Source organism: Phoxinus phoxinus (assembly GCF_949152265.1).
Source record: "Phoxinus phoxinus genome assembly, chromosome: 12".
Taxonomy (NCBI): Eukaryota; Metazoa; Chordata; class Actinopteri; order Cypriniformes; family Leuciscidae; genus Phoxinus; species Phoxinus phoxinus.
In genome coordinates this window covers 17,273,011-17,292,745 of record NC_136887.1, presented here as the reverse complement: position 1 = coordinate 17,292,745, position 19,735 = coordinate 17,273,011, and the positions used below count along the sequence as shown (strand labels likewise).

At 37.3% G+C, this 19,735-nt stretch overlaps 2 protein-coding genes across 4 annotated transcripts; one reads left to right on the top strand and one right to left on the bottom strand.

Annotated features, from left to right (window-relative positions):
* Nucleotides 1–808: 808 nt before the first annotated feature.
* Nucleotides 809–2,227, top strand: insb (preproinsulin b; the record flags this gene model as incomplete). Its single annotated transcript, XM_079631245.1, is given in 5 exon segments — nt 809–869; nt 872–921; nt 925–957; nt 1,097–1,301; nt 2,088–2,227. Coding segments are annotated over 5 exon segments (489 nt in total).
* A 54-nt stretch (nt 2,228–2,281) lies between these two features.
* Nucleotides 2,282–16,771, bottom strand: hmmr (hyaluronan-mediated motility receptor (RHAMM)). 3 transcript variants are annotated; one of them, XM_079631199.1, is made up of 20 exons: nt 16,562–16,771; nt 15,958–16,056; nt 15,031–15,107; nt 14,613–14,684; nt 14,307–14,495; nt 14,110–14,196; nt 13,910–14,021; nt 13,083–13,148; nt 12,917–12,990; nt 12,712–12,782; nt 12,258–12,625; nt 12,016–12,164; nt 9,950–10,164; nt 9,754–9,870; nt 8,142–8,291; nt 6,179–6,556; nt 5,982–6,054; nt 5,227–5,403; nt 4,992–5,142; nt 2,282–3,126 (listed from the first exon to the last, which is right to left on the bottom strand). In XM_079631199.1, the coding sequence occupies exons 1-20, from the start codon at nt 16,605–16,607 to the stop codon at nt 3,107–3,109; spliced, it is 2,691 nt and encodes an 896-aa protein (XP_079487325.1). In that variant the 5' UTR covers nt 16,608–16,771; the 3' UTR covers nt 2,282–3,106. The 3 variants fall into 3 exon arrangements, with proteins under 3 accessions (XP_079487325.1, XP_079487326.1, XP_079487327.1); XM_079631200.1 differs by having other exon boundaries at nt 2,321–3,126; nt 15,031–15,104; nt 16,562–16,759; XM_079631201.1 differs by lacking the exons at nt 15,958–16,056; nt 16,562–16,771 and adding an exon at nt 15,222–15,528 and having other exon boundaries at nt 2,321–3,126.
* Nucleotides 16,772–19,735: the final 2,964 nt, after the last annotated feature.

Genomic DNA, 19,735 nt, shown 5'->3' with positions numbered 1-19,735 from the left:
ATTATTATTTAATATTATACTCATTTATATATTATAAATTATTGTTATTTTATTAATTTTATAATATTGTTATTAAATAATACATTTGTTGATAATGATAATAACTATGTTTATTTACAATAGTATATGCCTTTCATTTGGGGTTTTAGAATATTTATTTTGTATTACTCACCATAATATAAAAATAATTATTAGAAAAGTATAATATAATAAGAGCAATTGACATTCATCTACAGAAATACGAAGTGATTTCTAAAATATTCCTTTTCAAGGTGACCTGCTTTCCTGCTGTTAATATGGTAATTCATTAAAAGTCTGATTAAAGCTCTATTCACCGCCCCATGATAATGGCCTCATAACACACAGTTGAAGGGAGAAGTGAAAGACGGCATTGAATTACCTCAGGGGGTCCCATTAGACCGGTCATCTGTGGGTCCCTTGGTGTTAACATTTGAAGAAACTTAAAAGGTGAAGATGCTGATGCTCTTCAACTGCAGCTTCACACATTTTTTTGCAGTGGGCCTTGTGCCGCTTCAGACACCTCTGGATTCTGACTCCACATGCTTTTAAAATTCACACTTTTATCACTGACACTCACAACACTTCAGAGAACTGCTTCCTGCTCTCATTTGTCCACAAGGACCTGCATCCTGTTGGATTGTTTAATTAAACAATTCAGCAAGAGAAACTAAGAAAAGATATAGCATATACACTCCTGCCATGACCTGTCCGTACCTGTACATTTTAATCTGATCGCAATAAAGCCCATTACAGATATCTGCTGTGTAATACTTCTTAGCAAGATGACATGCATAAGGAGTCATGTCATTACATGGGAACTTTTGTTTTTCCGCTGATGCCATCAAGAGCGAGGGCCTGGTAATGGTAAGCTATTTAAGCAGCACATTTCCATCCCAGTCCTGACCACTCTTGATTGACTGTGCTCACTCAGGAAAGGTAAGTGGGAAACCAAACGTATTTTGAAGTCTTTAGGTGTTAACTAAAATAAAAAAAGAATGCAGGCTTTCTTTTTTTCTTTTAAGTGCTCTTCATTAATATATATTATAGGCCTATACATATTCATTCCAGGCAGTAGCCTACATGTCCACAGCTTCTGCCCATCATGGTGTTGCTACAGGCCGCAACAATAGTCCTGCTGTTGGCCTCTCTGCCTGGATCACTCTCTACTCCATCACAGCATCTGTGTGGCTCTAACCTGGTGGATGCGCTTTACCTTGTGTGCGGCCCTAAAGGATTCTTTTACTCTAACAGAGGCAGGAGGGACCTGGATAACTTGCTGGGTGAGGACTCTCTGTAATGTACATATAGGAGTATGAAACTAGTTTTAAAGAGGATTTAGTTTTTGGGGTCTAGAATAGCCTAATATATTTTTTTACACATTTTACATCGTCAGTAATGCTCTGTTTAGTTCCGGTCACTATGAACAAAGACAATAGAATTACACAAGACGCGTTACTCGTATTATTTTGAATGGGAAAGTCGTCGCATGGTGGTCGCGCGCGTTGTGTGCGCAAGGCCCCATTTCGCTTGGCGGTGTGCTGTGCGGCATCTGTAGCAGTCAGACGAGCGCTTCCACTACGCATGCGTATTAGCTTGTGCAGCCTGATTTTTTTTTTTTTTTCTGTCATGATCCAAAATTTAAGAGACAGTTGTCAGATTTCATTGGTTATTTCAAACATGAAATTGAATCGTAAGCTTGGCGAACAGTTTTGGACAATGTTGTTTCCCCATTCAAAAGACTGGAGCATCACTTCCATGCCCGAGAAGCGTTTCAAATATGCCCCCCTTACCATAACCTCGAATCTGTACACACTAGCTCTCACCCCTTTTTTCCCCATTAAATGAATTATTTATGAATATTGTGATGTGTACGTTCCCGTAAGAAAACTCAAAGACTAGGCCAACATTCAAGGGAGTAAAAAAAAAACAGTAGCCTATTGATACAGAGAATGTTGTGCTTTATAGCTTTTCAGACCTTTTTCATGCTCAAACAGCAACACATATTAAAGACCTATTATGCTTTTGTGTAAAAATGTAGTTGAATTAATAGCATCCACTTCTCCCAGTCTTGCTCTCAAATTTGGCAGATTATGAGGTCACTCCATTAAAAGAGAAGGTGATGAAGAGGAAGAGGAAGAGAGGAATTGTGGAACAGTGCTGCCACAGGCCCTGCACCATCTACCACCTCGAAGACTACTGCAGCTGAACATGTATAATTGCTATGTCAACGTTGAAGATGTTAATAAATGATCATTATATACAAGAACAACATGCTTGATTGCTTGTCATTTTAAATGGAAGCTTAGCTTGCAGAAGAAACGACGAAGGTTCTCAAAAGCAGCATTTAATGACATAAACATGTTCTGGTTTGCCTTGTGTTCTAGCGCCCTCTGCTGAAACATCCATGATTTTAAGCTCCCAAACTGATGAGAAATGCATGATAGTGTAATACAATGTCCTTCAAGTGATAACATTTATGGCATAAATATCACCATGACAGAGCAAAGAGAGAGAAAAGCAAGTATTTTATTAAGTATAAAAGTTTTCACTGACATAGCTCTTTTAAAATAAGAACATAAAAATTTAAAGAAATCTATAGTTTTGACATTAAGCTAAGTGGCACAAAACAATTATAAAATATTGTAAGAACTAAAATTTACTTTAAAAAAAAAAAAGAACAAATCAACTGAACATGACTCGTTGGACACCTAAACAAAGAGTGGGCAAACATTGAGCGTTTTAAAGATAATAGGTGATGAACAAAATCAGATAACAGAAAATCCTAAGTGAGTAAGTCCATATAAACATTTTCACCATTGTAGTCAAATTAGTCAAGAGCAACATCTAAAAAAGGGGGTTGTCAATTATATATAGATATTTAGTGACAGAAACGATGTTAATGCCACTGTATTAAATTCACACACAAACAAAAATAAAACATACATAAATAAGATCTACATTGTCAGACTCCGAAGAGGCAGTCTAGATGTTTGGGTGCTGAACTATCCTTGTTCACAGTGTCCATGTTGAGCAGTCATCCATAGGCCAGGGATATTCCACAAAAGTCCATTATGATAGTGATAGTTTAACGAAATTTGTTGATGCCTGGAAAGAGCAAAATTAGATTTAAATTGTGTAATAAAAAGAACATGCAAGTTAGTCTATTGTCATGATATTCCTATTTCCATTCTTTCTGATATCAGAATCAGTGGTTCTGCCCTGTTCTGGTTTATTTCTTATCTCACTGATAGAAAGTACTCTCTCATCATGCAGAGTAGAAGTCCAGCACAATTCAACTGACACAAGGTGTCCCACAGGGCTCAGTTCTTGGTCCATTACTTTTTATCATCTACATGCAGCCACTTGGTGATCCGCAAGTATGGACTTCGTTTTCATTGTTATGCTGATGGCGTCCAAATCTATCTTACCACCTACTCTGATATTTCATCTCTGCCTGACTCACTGCATGTAGAGAAATCAAACACTGGATGTCCCTGAATTTTCTTAAACTAAATGATAGAAAATATGAAATAATGCTGATCAGCTCCACTGTACCTGTAAATAGAAATGAACCTGTCTTTTGACATAGATGGGGTGTTTTGTTAAACCCTCCTACCCTGTACGTGACCTTGATGTTTTATTTGATTTCTCTCTTTCCTTTGATTCTCATATTGCTTCAGTTGTTAAAAAAACTTTTTTCACCTGCGTTATGTCGCACGTCTCCACATCTGGCTGATGCAGAAACCCTAATTTATGCACTACTAACTTCTCATTTGGACTACTGCAATGCCTTAATTGGCTTACCAAAAAAAAAAAACACATTACAAGGCTATAGTACCGGTATGTAAAAATACAGCTGCGAGAGTGCTTACCTGGGCTGCGCTTCCCAAAAGCATTGTAAGCTTAAGTTGATCGTAGAACGAACAATTGCCACCAATGGTCTCTACTATCAACTTAGGCCTACAATGCTTTTGGGAAACGCAGCCCTGGAATAGACGTAGTGCCTACAACTACCCTTCTCCATGATCTTTACTTGTTACCCGCTTCAAGTATTAATTTTTTGGTTAGAAGGTTAGAGGTCCTGCTAACCTTCAGGGCTTGGTCTTGCACCTGTATATCCATCAGACCTACTCCACCCATATCTGTCCACCAGTTTCTTAGGTCATCTGAACCTAGCCTATTGTCAATTCCTAGATTCTAAATGGTGCAACTGAATTCAAGTTGTCTTTTTTATTTGTATAGCAAAATTGTATACAACAGGTGTTGCTCAAAGTGATTCACAATCTATATATATATATATATGTATATATATATATATATATATATATATATATATATATATATATATATATATATATATATATATATATATATATATATATATATACACATTTTTTTTTTTTACAAAATAAAAGGAAACTTCCATGAATCGGGTGTTGATCCTTACTATGTTAGTTTCAAAATTGTATTTAAAAGGTGCTGTATGTAATTTTTTCACTTTACCAAAGCATAAAAATACCATAGCATGTTTCCTAAATATCTCCAAACATATTAAGATCACATTCTAGTTTCTCTAAAAAAAAAAATCTACAGCCAGTTATTCCACTTTTAAATGTGCGTTCCATGTAGGAATGTGTGTTTTTTCTGGTCTGTGCGATACCACACACTGTCAGTTTACACAATAGTATTTCACCATCACAGGTTGCCAGTTGGCGAAAAACACAGCGTATTGCCCCTTTAAGAGATTCGTTTTTAACATAGCTTTAAACTTACTCAATGAATTGACTGATCTAACAGATAGAGGTATATCGTTCCAGAGTTTGGGACCAAGTTTGTTTGGGGGAGAGAAAAAAAAAGTTTATATTTAGTTACAAACTAGCTAGTAGTTGCTAGTGTGGACTTTGTTCCAATTTAAGTAAGGAATTATGAATAACTGGTTAAACCCTTTCCAGGTCTTTTTCATAATTCACCTTGTGTAAGAGCTGAGCTGGGCTGCTGGTTCTCTTTGAGCTCATGTTTGAAAGCCTTGCTGGGGTCGAACCTCTGTGGCACCTGGCTGGACTTGAGTCGATCCAGCTCTTGCTTCTGTTTCCCCACTTGTGCCCTTAACTTGGACACTTCCTACAGAACACATGGACACGGTCAGCTACGCACACAAAACCTTCAAATCAAACAATGACAACTGCCGTATGAATAATGCCTTACTTGTTTGAGCTCCAAGTTCTCCTCTTTGAGTTTGACCATGTGCTTAATCTTCTGTCGCTGGTTTTGATGGCCCATCAGATTAGCATAGGCATCGGCTAACTTGTTTAACTCCGCCTGCGTGGATCCTTTCTCATTCAACAAAGCGTTCCTCTCCGCTGCAAAGCGGTCCAGCTGTTCCTGATGACCAGAATAAGAGGACAAATGAGAACTCATCTAGCACATATTAAACATAAGAGATGTCTCTACTCTTTTGGCACTATAAAAAAAAGAAGTGTGTAGCACCTGCCACTATGCATATCCTTCACAATGTCCGAAAAATGTACCGGTAGGTGAAATTTATATTTACCAATGACACTAATCATTTCAGTGACCTTAACAGCACATTTGTGAATATTGCAAAGTGCTGTTTTCCCATGTACACATTTCCCATGTGAAGCTTGTTCACAAAGGGATCTTAGAAGGCACAGCAGCGGAAAAAAAAATGTTACATAAAATGCAACACTTATTTTAAGGTGACGTAGAAGTACAATAGTAATAACAGAAAATTGTGCATAATTACAAGTAACTAACCATAAACCAAACCCTAACCGTAACTACTGAGTAATATTAATTGACTACATTTAATTACTAATTAATTATTTGAGTAAGTATAATGAAACTACATCACCTTAAGAGTAACCAAAACTAAAAAAAAAAAAAAAATATATATATATATATATATATATATATATATATGATGATGATGATTTGCTTACCTGAAATGGTTTAACTTTAGCATAGAGCTCTTCATACAAGTTTCTCCAGTGTGGTGTCTCAGGATCACACGTGCTGAGGTGAACAAATGACAATAGGGAGATTAAACAACAAAAACAATGCAATACACACGGAGACTGACTACATGAGGATACTATGATGGACTTGAGACCTGTTGAGTGCATCCTAACTTTCTCACCTCTGCAGCTGAGCCTCTGCGAGTTGCTTGTGAAAGTCTTGCCTTTCCTCCTCCATCTGTCTGCATAGCTGTCGTCTCTCCTGCTGCCACTCCACAGCGTGACGTTGAGAAGAGTCTTTTTCCTCCTGCACCTGCCCGTGCAGCTCAGAAACCTGGTTTTCCAGCTCGTCCACGAGGCCCCGCAGCCTGCTGGCTTCTGCAGAACGGCCCTCCACTGACTGCCTCCTCTTCTGTTCTCGCTCCAGCTGAGTCTGAGCCCGCTCTCTCTCCTGCTCCACTTCCACCTGCAGGCGTCTCAGCTCCACACTGTGAGTCTCTGCAGCTCGCTTCAACTCTTCCTCTCTCTGATCCAGCTTTGTCTGAACTTCTAAAAGCATCCTGTAACATGACTACGTTTACTTTTCAATTCAAAACAATCTGTATTCTGATGCATGACAGCTAAAGTATGATATTTACAGACCTCTGATGGTGTGAGAACAGTGTTTATAGCCTAAACTTGGTGCCATTATTAGTGATGAGTAAAAATAACGTGTTAGGTTATAGATTAATATTTGCTGTTTAACCCGTTATAAATTAATGCAGTTATTTCAAAATGCAAAATTTATATAATGAGGGAGTATATCATTAATCCATCTTCCAAACTGTTGGTCTTATCCTGACCAAAACGCCTATAATAAGCGTTGATATTCAGACTATTTTAGACTGAGCGGGACCTGTGTGACTCGTCATATACATAAACAGAGATGTAGCTACTAGCTCCGGCTACAATGTTCTTCTGCAAGACACATTCAGTTTTATTTATGAACCACAAGAGTCTCAAGTTACATGGTGCACCTTTAATACAAATATTTTAAATATTAAAAAAATACTGTCTTCATGCTGTTTCCACAATGTGGCAATTAATCCAACTTGTATAAGCAATTGGTTACATTTTTTGTTTAACTGTTTCATGCACAATTTTAAAATATTCTAGCAGCTGACCCCCAGCGCAACATGCTTGTCATGTGACACCGCAGCCACAAGTGCTGTATGACAGATATATTGCTTTTTTTTATATATATATTTACAAACTTGTTACCTGTCATCAACTATCTGATATTACGATTCTCAAATACGTGTAAGTGAATGCGTTTTGTCGTTTAAAAACCTTTATAATGATCATGTTAGTTGATCTATAATGCATAGTGAGCCACACTGTTACTTCGCACCGCAATTCAGAGAATCAGATCTGTCAGATTTACAAAACGTAAATTCACCCACTTACATGAAAGTAAGTGGCTGGGTGAAATGTGCGAAGAATGGAGTATACTTTATAGATATCTATAAAGGATTGTTATTGCCGCTTCCATATTTATAGTTTGTAAAATACACATGTATGTGTTGTTTTGCTAGCACTTGTGTATTTAAATGTCTGAAACCTAAAATACATTATATGGCTGAAAACACTGAATAGCTGTGATGTATGACAGCGCTGAGCGCATCTGTCTCAGCTCGAATGCACATTTGAATTTAGCAGTTGATCACGTGATGCACTGTAGACCGGTGTGATCGTATCCACTGATTAAATAGGATTAAGGGTTAAATAATAACAACAACACTGTTTAATATAATTGATTTATTTACATTATGTTTTATTTAGTATTTAAATTAATTTGAAGAAATAGTCATGAAATATTGATTTGTAAATTAGCCATTTATTAATAATGACTGACATTATCACAAAATAAATTAAGCTGATCAGGACTCCGACACAAAACAGAGGTCTTATATCATCCTCATTGCGATTCTGAAGGGACATTTTGTGATAAAGACCTCTGTTTTGTGTCGGAGTCCTGATCAGCTTGTTAATTTATTTTGTGATAATGACGTCATTTCTTCGACCACATTATCAATTAGTGGGAGCTGCACATATATGGGAAGTGTAGCAGATAATTACTGCAGATCTGTGAGGAGGGACACTGACCTAGCATACTCCTCATGCTCTTTATCCTGCATTTCCTGGTAGCTTATGAGTTTCTGCTGCAACTGTTGCTTCAGTTGGTTCATCTCTTCCTGCAGCTGATGGGTTTGAGCCTCTGCCTTGGCCTTCTGCTCACCCAGAGACTGTCTTGTGCTTATGGAATAAAAAAAGCAACAACAAAAATCACCTTTTGATTAAGACACTTGATGGTTGAACGGACATTGGCCATTAATCATTTCTGGGTCATTATAAACTTCCATAGACAGCACTTTGTGGTTGTATTTAAAGTTGGCATGAAACAGACGTGATAATTCTTCACTATTGTATTGTGACATATATACATTTATATATATATAAATATATATATATATATATATATGAGATAGTGAAACGGCATCTCGCAAAAGAAAAAAAGTAGAGTGTGACTTGTTTGTATTTGGGAATTGATTAGATGGTTACTATTGGTCGATCTCATGTGAGTGACAGGTTGTCCTGCCCTCACACATCATCAGAAAAAAAGAATAGATGTTGCAAGAGAGAGGGGAAGTTAATTAGATTAAAGTCCCACTCCGATCATATTTTGAGCTATTTTTAAACATTCCCAGTGGTCTTTAAATTATGATTATGCGATTTTTAGCCAAAATCTCAAAACCTGTGCTGTTTTCTGGGACTTCGCTTCAGCAGAGCGGCAGTAGCTCATTAGCTATTCGCCTCTGCGTTGTGGGCGGAGCCGTTGGCACGGAGACGACCCTTCCTCTCCCCGTTGCTAAGAGCTCTGATCACCGATCATTATTTCACTCTCTCGTGAAGACTTTCACGAGACGTCGCGGTAAAAAACAGCTCGACTTCGCCTCGATATTTCATCCCTACCACAGTGATCAATAAGGACATATTTAGTATCAGTGGATTGCTCGGAATTTTGGGATTATTATGATGCTAATGTCACCGCTCTATCTGAAAAACTGACTGACTCTCTCACGAGTGATGGGCTTGACACACGAGGGGACAAACGACTGCGACAGGCGAAACTCGACGGTGAAAGTGACTTCTTGTTACAGTATGTGTTCCAATTTCAGCGCCACTATCGGAGCTCTGTTTACAATGACATGCAATGGCTTGTGTGTGTGTATCTGACCCTGCTGCTGAGTAAAATTAAACACACAACTTCAAAAAAGCCCCTATAAAACGCATTACATTACATTATAATCTACATCGCTTTAACACAGATGAAGTTAAGTTAACAGAGTTAACTTTTTTAACTAACTAGCCCGCCCAGTGGAGTTACTACGTCACAACTCCAGTCTATTTTAGACGGCATTTTAGCGTCTGCTACTGATTCACAGTCATTTGAATGTAGAAATACTCAGAAATACAACTTTGAGCTTATTTTTCTCAAGATATGTTCTCTAACATCAGAAAAATGCCACAAGAACATGTTAACACCTAGAAAAACATGATTTTCATCGGAGTGGGTCTTTAAGGATTACAAGGGCACATGAATACAAAATAATAAAGTTACGATGTGCAAGGAATAAATCATTTATAAAAAGCAATGTTAAATAAAATAAGAATAGTTCATTGATTTCAATACCTTTTCATTTATTTAAAGCAATACCTCTCAAAGTCAGTAGAAACATCTCCAAGCTTGGCAAGACAGGCGTTGTGATCCTCTTCTAGTTTTTTGATTGCAGTCACATGACCCTCTTCTAAAGCCTGCATCTCTGCACACTTCCTGCCAAAGGAGACAACAACACTGGTCAGTTTTTACCAGAGATGCGATTCATCTCAACTCCATTAGAAGTAGTTCTCACTTTTCTAAATCAGAACAATTGTTCTTCAGCTCCTGCTCCAGCGTCTGGTTCTTCTGTGTGAGGTGCTGGATGGCCTCCACACTGCATTGCTCCTGCTTCTCCAGCTCTGACAGCTCCTCGAGCGCGTCCTCCAGCTCCCCGCCAAGCTGTCTCCTCTCGGCCTCAGTCTCATCTCTCAGCTGCTCAAGCATGCTAGCCAGGGAGCCGCTGTGAGTCTGCAGCAACACACATTAGAGGAGCTTTAGAGACATTAGCCTAATCCACAAAGACGATCAAAGAGATTTTGACTTCCTGATTGAGAGACGACACAGTACAACCTAGTTAAGTCTATTAAGTTGCACTCTTCACTTAATTGTCTCACTCATGCTGGTATAAATCACATCACACTTTTATTCACGATTGATTTTTCCTCTTGAAGTACCACAATAAATCACATAATGGCATGTTAGTAAACGGTTTTCCTAGTCATGGCCCAAGACACATATACTCAAGCTAATGAAATGAATAGAAAAAAAATCAGTTTCTAAATCCTTCACAGCAAAGGTCCAAACAATAAATGTACAGCTGTGAATTGGGGGAAAAGGGAAAGAAATCCCACATAGTCTCCTTAAGAATTATTGTAATTAGTGTTCTTGCATGATTTAAAAAAAAAATGGTGTTGAATTGCATAAAGTGAACCTGGTTAAAAGGATCAAATAAATTAGTGACTGCCTGGAATACTTTAGTACTGTGTTTTTATGGTAACATCAGTTGTCATGACATTAAAGGATAGTTCACCCCAAAAAAAATCCAAACCTATAAGACTTCTGTTCATTCTGAAGATAGTTTTAATATTCGCCCATGATTTTTGTCCATTGAAAGTCCATGCAACAAATCTTTACACAAATACAAATGTCATCTCAAAAGTAATCCATATGTGGTTTTATCAAAGTCTTCTAAAAAAAAAAAAAAAAAACATTTACCATGAACAGATTTAATTACAACTTTTATTTACTTATAAACACTGATCAGTAGACATACACAGTACTAGACATACACAAAGTAGGACTGAACGATATATCGTTTTAGCATCGATATCGTAATGTGCGCATCCTTAATATTCACAATGCAGGATGTCCGATGTCAAGTAGCCTATAGGGATCACCCGTGATCCGTACGGACGAGCTGCCCCCCAGGTTCTGAACGCATGTGATCAGTAGGTGACCACCGAATTCAGTTCTCTTTCTCTTCTTTTTGAGCTTAAACGGACATGTGCACGCAAAATTAAGTAAAAATGCCCGTCTTGGCGAGTATCCTCAAACAGTCGGGTATGTGTTAATTGAGAAAGAAAACGGATGCTTATATTGGATCGGTGCATTCATCTTCAAGTGACAGCAGCCTAATTTACCCGCAGCTGTTTATTTTTATTTTATTAGGTATATTGGTGGCAACAATGTTAATCAAACAACAAGAGAAAATTACTTTTGTATATTTAAAGCTAAATTGTATTAATTTATTAATTAGTTATATTTATGTATACAGTGAAGACTATGCAGTGTTATATAATTTTTATCCTTGTTCTATTGTATTGATCTATGCTTGTAATTTTCCATGCAAATGCACTACCTAACAAAAATAGTTTTCATATCGCTATATATAAATTATATATATATATATATATATATATATATATATATATATATATACATACACACACACACACACATACATACATACAAAATAGTCTTGTTTTTTTTCAATATCGTGCAGACCTAACACAAAGCTGGTAAATAGAAGCTCATTGATTCTCACACTCCATTTACCATATTTGATAGATCAAAGTCTTATGGGTTTGACTGACTTTTTCAGTCTTGGAAGCTTTCATTTTTTAGAATGATTAGTCACATGACATTTAAAGCTCAAATGGGGATTGACTCAAACAACAGAGTTCAGAACTAAGTACCCACTAGCAAAGACTTTAAAATCATGCACATTTCTGTGCCAATTGAGCAACTGCCATTGAAACTAATGGTACCCAAAACGAAAGCTAATACCGGTGTAAACCACCTACACATTCTCTTAATTACCTTCTCCTCCTCCAGTTGTTTGGTAAGTGCAGAGTGCTCCTCCTTTAGCTTTTCATATGCCTCTGTCTCAGTCTGCCTGCTCTCCTCCAATGCGCTGATCTCTGCCTTGAGCTCTTGAACCCGTCGCAGACCCTCCTCCTGTGTCCTGGCTGCACACAATCAAATAATCAAATTCATCCCACAATGTGCTTATTTATAATATGCATCTCATAAATACAAGCTTAGTTTTAAAGCTTATTCACCTCTTTCATCCTCCAGCACCAAGCATCTCTCGCCCATGAGCGCCACACGCTGATCCAGCTCTTCCTCGGTCCTCCTCAAAATCTCCTTCACTCGGGCCAGTTCCTGTTCCTGCTGGCGTATCACGCTCCGGGACTCCTCAAGATCCTGAACTCCTCGCTGCATCTGCTCCTCCAGTTCTTTCAGCGAGGTCTGCGAGGCCTGTAGATCCTGCAAGTGCCGCTCCAGCTCACTTTCCTTCTCTTCTAGAGCCTTCTGGGAGTCTTGCAGCTCCTGCTGAGAAATCCGCAGCTCCTCTTCCTTAACTTTCAGCACCTCCTGACAGTCTTGCAGCTCACCGGTACATTTCTCCAGCTTCTGTTCCACTTCACTGCACAGGCCACGTAGAGACGCATGAAGAAGTGAACACTGATACCATAACAACAGCAACAATATAAAAATGCACAGAGTTCTAACCTGAGGTTGTCTTGAGCATCAGAGACACGGCGCTCCATGGTGGATTTGTCCTGGAGCTTAATCCGCAAATCCTTTGACATTGGAGAGTGAGACAGACAGCTTATCTCAAACCAAGCAGCACTTCAAAGACTGATGATTCAACCTAAGCGGTGAGTAAATGTCAACTGGCTTAAGGGAGTCAAATTCTGTTGACCAAAACCAATACCTGAATCTCTTCATTTGCTGAGTCCAAGTAACTCTGCAGGGCTTTTATCTCCTCCCTCAGCTCCTGGATTATGTCTTCATTTGAAGAAGAAAGAAAAAAAAGTCAGATGTAGCCAACCCAAATGACATCATAAATCAAACAGTTTTTTCTTAACATGCAAACTTACTGTGCAATTTATCCATTTCATTTTCAATCTGCTCATTCTGGGCTCTTGTCTCCTGATGAAGATCCTCTAAAACACAATGTTTAGTTCGAAGCAAAAATGTTAGCTTGTAGTCAATTATGATATTTGATTTGCAACCTAGGTTTCTAAACCACTTTGCTGGTTTACAAGTCAGAAGCTTCTAAAAATGCCACTTCATGGTTCCAACATGCCTGACTGTACCATTTTACATAAATAACATAAATGTTAAAAAGTTTGGGGTCAGTAAAATGTTTTTGAAAAGTCTAAGGCTGCAGTTGTGGTGCTTATTTTTGTGAAAACAGTGAAAATGTTCTTTCATGTATTCTTTAAACATCTGTATGAAATATTTGAGAGGTGACTGAAGGGTCTGGCCCATGTCAGTAATGCAGTAACAGTGCTTGCTCATTTAGCCCAGCTTCCAGAAATTAAATATGGACTTGTTTTGTGTTTCAGAAAGGTCTTCAACACGTGTTAAAGCCTTTCTTTCCATTTAGATTAAAGTGTCCTCTCATTGAGAGAAAGAACATGTTATCTTGATGTTTTAAGAAGACTCCTGTTTGTAGTTAAAGCCTAGCCAATCCAACCTTGTAGAAGCTGTGTGTCAGTGTGTGTTAGTCTTCTTGGTTACAGGTTAAGGAACAACTGGCATTATTGGAGATTGTCTGACTTGTTCATGACAGTCTGGCACCCAGCAAATCAAATCACAACGTTCCTAACTTCAGGGTCCAAGTGTCAGCTGCCTAATCGATGGAGATATGCTTCAGTCTATCAGACTGAGTAGATACAAAATATACATTATTAATCCTCACCAAGATCCTGGTTCCTTTCCTGAAGAACTCTGAAAGTTGTTCTGGCAGTCTCCAGATCCGTTTCCAAGACCTTTACTTTCCCCTCCGAGCTGATCTGTAGGAAGCTCAGCTCCTGTTCAAAAAGCACAAGCCCACAATTACACTGAGCAACTTGTGAAGTTAACAAACTCCTCTCCATAAATTGACTTGAGGGAACTTACCTTGTCTTTGGCATCCAGTTTATTTTTGGCCTCAATGAGCTCCATGGAAAGAGCATTGATCTTCTTCTTGGTGGTATCTGCAGAAACCTGCGAAAATTAAAGTGCCAAGACATTCCTCAGTAAACTTGAAGCGGTCTAAAAAACAACACTTAAGAAACGGAGATTGCAAAACACCCTGGTACAAAAAGACTAGTCACCTTGGTCTTTAGGAACTCATTAACTTTCTTCAACTCTGCAAGCTGCCTCTCGAGAGAAGCCACATTGGCAGCAAGGCCAGTCTTCTCTCTGACAGCCACGAGCAGTTTAGACTCCAACTTCTTAAGCTCTTCCTCCAGGGTCAGCAGCCTGCGGTCCTGCTCTCCTCTCTGCTGCACCAAAGATCGGATCTATACTCCAGCATTAGAAGTGACAGTCAAGGTTAAGAGAAAATGTCAAAGAAATTGATCAGGCCTCAAATAAGCAAATGGCCATCCAAGAAATGTTCAAAACTTTTTGAAATCTACCTCTTTCTCCAGAAGTCTCTGATGTTTCATCTCAAGTGTGTAACTATTTTTGTCCTTTTTGGAACTTAATGCCTGTATGATGAAAAAAAGCAAATAGTTAAACACCATTGCAAATACTATTGACTGATATACAGGTAGATTTAATTTACTGACAAATTATCTCTTTTTATACTAAAAGTTTCCACACACACAAAAAAGTAGTATTTTCCAAAGTACAAAACAAGCAGTCTAATAAGACAAACACAGGAACAATACAGTTACATTTCAATTCAATACAGAATGTCAAGGGTGTGCATGTTTTGGACTATCCTTTTTGTTCTGTATAAGAAAAAGCATGGACTAGAAAGTGTACATCTTTATTAAACTAATATTTCAGTATGGTTGACCAGTAGCAAATAATTACAAATTCAGATCTTACCAGACCATCAACAGACATGGTCCTCCGAACTGGAGACATGGGTACTTCTTTTGAAGGGGATGGCAGGGGTGCCTCTGCTGATCAGCGTAAAAATAAAAATAATAAGTTTAATATATTCATCAATGTTTCTTATTCTTAAAGGGATAGTTCACCCAAAATTGAAAATTCTGTCATTAATTATTCAGACTCACCCTCATGTTGTAAGACTTCCCTTCATCTTTGGAACACAAATGAAGATCTTTGATGACATATGAGAGATTTCTGTCCCTCCTTTGACAGCAACGCAACTACCACTTTTGACGCTTCAAAAAGTTCATAAAGAGATCGTAAAACTGAACGGTTTAATTATCTGAAGAGACTTGATCGCTTTATGAACAGATTTAATTTAGGCTTTAATTACAAACATTGATCAGCAAACATAAACAGAAGCTCAACCGATTTTACTCCACACACAAGAACAAACCTCTCTCTTACTGAAGCTCAAACGTGCTGCAATACACGAAAAATAAACCTCATTGGTTCTTGCACTTCAAGCAAACATGGCTGAGGTTCCGTTTACCACAACAGATGTCGGAGTTAATGAATGTTTATATGTGAATAAAAGCCTAAATTCAACCTGTTAGTCATATAAACCGATCGTGTATCTTCAGAAAATTGACTATTCATATAGATTACTTTTACGATCTCTTTATGAACTTTTTGAAGCGTCAAAGTGGTAACGTTAGTTGCATAGTTGTCTATGGAGGACCAGAAATATTTCATCAAAAATATCTTCATTTGTGTTCCGAAGATTATCAAAAGTCTTACAGGTTTGAAACGACATGAGGGTGAGTAATTACGGACAGTTTTTGGGTGAACTATCCCTTAAAGGGATATGAAAATGTTATCTTAAAAATAAAATGGTGGTTCAAGAAAATCTGCTCTCACTTTTGGAAGCGGTTCTGAAGCGCTCTGCTTTAAGAAATGAAACAGCTCCCTTCAGCTCACCAGACTTCACCTCATATGTACCAGGTGGAGGAGCACAACCTAAGGATACAAAATACCAAAGATCAATAATCAAAGACTTAGACTATGAATATAAACTTCTCATAATCATTAGGGTAACGTTAACGTTAGCTGACATGTATTACAAACAGCTGAACAAACATATTCAGCATTAAAACTTTTTTTATATCTTCAAGTCTTCATTTAGTTCTTTTTTTTTTTAGCTTAGAAATAACAATGCACGCCTAACAGTTATTGCCTTATGACGCAAGTTACTGTTTGTGCATTTGATAAAACTTTGTTTTGAATGTCTGGCAAAATAGCCTAACTTTAGATCGATCGCAGCTGTAAGAAAACAGACGCTTAAAGAAAACTGTATTAAATTACAAAGCTGGGCATGGAAGTGAGAACTAACCAGGTAAGTTACTTTCATTGAAATCACTCAAATCACATGTATTAATTAAACTGTTAAAGCACATAACGTTACGTTAACTGCATTCAACTTCATTCACATCGTAGAATAATGGAACAGACGTATGAAACTTACCAACATTCTCGTTAAATCTCTTTAATGGAGCTCTTGAGAAAGACATGACCGATAAGATTGGTCGAAAGCCCAAAGACTGTTGAAAAACGTACTTAAATGGTTTAATTGTTTAAACTTTAGCGATAAAACTTCTATTTGATGGAGCGTCCGTCAACAACAACTCGTTTACACCCGCTGAAAATTTGAACTGGTAACCCCGCCCAAAATATCCTGCCAAACGACATTAGCCAATGAAATTGAAGAATTTGCGATGAACAGATTTGTAAACCAATCAGTAACGACATCGTGCTCTACGTCACATCTGGTAAAGCAGCGTTCTCCCGAAATTCAAAGAGTGCATTTATTTAAGTAATGCCCTCTTTCTCTCTTTTCATTCTCTTGTTTTTAGTTACTGTCTAGTTGTTTTTGTTTTGAGTGAGTTGGTGAAGTGTTGAGTGAGTTTGTTTTGAGTTGAAGTGTTTCTTTTGAACTATTCTTTATATTTCTGTATTTTTTAATACTTAAAGGGATAGTTCACTTTAAAATTAAAATTCTGTCATCATATACTCACCCTCAAGTTGTTTCAAACCTGTCCTGTACGACTTCTTTCTTCTGCTGAACACGAAGATATTTTGAAAAATGTCAGTAACAAAACAGTTACCAGGTCCCATTGACTTCCATAGTATTTTTTTTTCCTACTATGGAAGTCAGTGGGACCTGGTAGCTGCTAACTGTTTGGTTACTGACATTTTTCAAAAGATCTTCCTTTGTGTTCAGCAGAAGAAAGAAATGCATACAGGTTTGAAACAACTTGAGGGTGAGTATATGATGACAGAATTTTCATTTTAAAGTGAACTATCCCTTTAATGTTGTGTTAAAAATGTTATTGTTCTTCACTGTAAACTGAAAGGTCAAAAAAGCATTAAAAAAAAACTAACAAAAAACGGCTCGTGCATGCGATTTAGAGTCAGATACTTGAGGCACGTGCATGCGATTTAGAGTCAGATACTTGAATACAGCCAAATTATCTCTGACGTGTGTGACCTACAAGTTTACTGGGCTCATCATATTTGTGCCTCCTCCTGCTCCTGATGGCTAATCTTTCTATTGCATTAACAGCTGTAGTAAATGTGGTAACTATTCATAAATGCTATGATCAACTTTTGTAAATAGAAGTGCCTTTCTTAAAAGTACAGAGTACATGTGCTAAATATGAACACTTATTAAAAAACGTACTTGGAGAATAAATTTCACAATATACTGTGGCAAACAGGATATTTGCATGTGACTTGTAAGTGAGTGAGTGAGTGAGTGAGTAAAAGCATCGGCAAAACAAGAATAATGTAAAATCACACAAATACACGAGAAAGATTTGTTTACTTTTATTCAAAAACTTACTGTCTCCAGACAGATACAAATCAGAAACATTACAGTGGATAACAGAGGACAGGGAAACGGTTATGTATGAGTTTATATCTCTGAACAGGGAAAAGTGATAATAATATGTTTAAAATGTTAACAGAAAAAAGCACTAGAAAATTAAGCTTTACGTTTAAATGCATGTATATTTACACAATCTATTCAGCAGTTCAATGAATGTAGTGGTGAGGAACAGAAGACATTTTAAGCCGAAGGGCATTTACTTTCATAAATTCAAAATCTGTCTGCACACCTTTTAAATAATTACACTCATGCCATTTCAGAAATGCACTGATCCTTTTCTGATACGAAAGGAATCCAATGTACCTCACATAAAAGTTTCAACATGGAAGATTTATGTTTGACAACCACCTTCTTTTCCTTTTTAAAACAAGGACATTTTAAGGCCAAGGCATGGAATGATTAAAAAGTATACCCCAGACAAAATGCACATGTCTGCAATATAAGTTCATGGATTAATGTATTAGTTAAGCTGTGTAGAGCTGCCGAACGCAATGCTGTAACATTTAGGATCTCATAGGACGTTATTGTTACACTTTGAATATTTCATATGGGGAAAAACTAAATCAGAGCTGAATAAAATAGTTTGTGTCCATGAATTGCAAACAAAACTAATTTACAATTAGGAAAAAGGTGAAACCTAAAAAACCTCTTTAAGACTGAAAAAAAAGAAGAAAAAAAAATCAAAAATACACACGCACACAAAGGAAAAAATTAAATAAAATCTCAAAACTTTACTTGCTGCATGGCTACACACTTTCATGTTTAGACATGTTCTTATACATTTCAAAACCTTTTAACTCGAAGTTGGAGTTTTAAAAATAAAAAAAGCACAATTATAAAATCAGCACCAATTTATATATTTATATATAACTTTATTTAAATGTAGATGTCTACATAGCTCTAATCAGGGAGAAGAATATCTCCACCAGACATACTACACTAAGTTCTGTTTTATTAGAGACAACACAATGGCACTACTGGAGAGATTTCCTCTTCTTTGCTTGATTTTAGAGGGACATGCGAGCAGATCTGATCTTTGGATAAGCCGAGTGACTCTGCGGAAGAATTAAAGTCCTTTCTGTGCATCTTCACAGACTGACTGACTGATTCTAAGTGCCTGATTTACTAGAGCAGTTGGCACATAAAAACAGTTTTGTTGGAGCAGAGAGAGCAACAGGGCCACTGAATGGTTGAGGTATTTAACATACGTAAACCAATCACTGATCATGTCACTGAAATTGCCCCAAACTACACACATGCACCAAAGGCAGTAATAAATCAGCTCAGAGTGTTTTGATTTAGGGTTTGTGTCATGTTATGATTTTTGAAGGTGGAATAAAAGGAAACTAAATTCTAGATATAAAGACCTGGAGGTTTGTCCTCCATTTCACATATTAGATAAGAAGAATAAAATATATCAATACTCACTATGATGAGCAAAAACCTGCTTATAAATTACTACTTTACACCAGATTACTCACTATTACAAAAGGGCTATACATAACAAAGTTGTCTTTAAGTTAAAAAAGATGCATTCACCCCTGGTTTCAAGAAATACCACAACTCTAAGAGATCTCACATATGTTTCTTTAAACATGATGACGTTCAACTGTGAAATATTTTTATATATATATTTATATATATATTTATATCTCATATACTCATGTATGGCTAAGGACAGTCCGAGATTCCATGGCGTTCAGTATCTACGGTCACGGTTTTGCACGATCAGGGAAAGCCCACACAATGATT

Excerpts from the sequence above, each read along its gene's own strand:
- hmmr (XM_079631199.1), bottom strand. The coding sequence starts at position 16,607 with ATGTCTTTCTCAAGAGCTCCATTAAAGAGATTTAACGAGAATGTTG. Across the intron at positions 15,108-15,957 it reads CTTCAGAACCGCTTCCAAAA|CAGAGGCACCCCTGCCATCC; the intron begins GTGAGAGCAGAT and ends TACGCTGATCAG. Across the intron at positions 12,991-13,082 it reads TGAAATGGATAAATTGCACA|ACATAATCCAGGAGCTGAGG; the intron begins GTAAGTTTGCAT and ends CTTCAAATGAAG.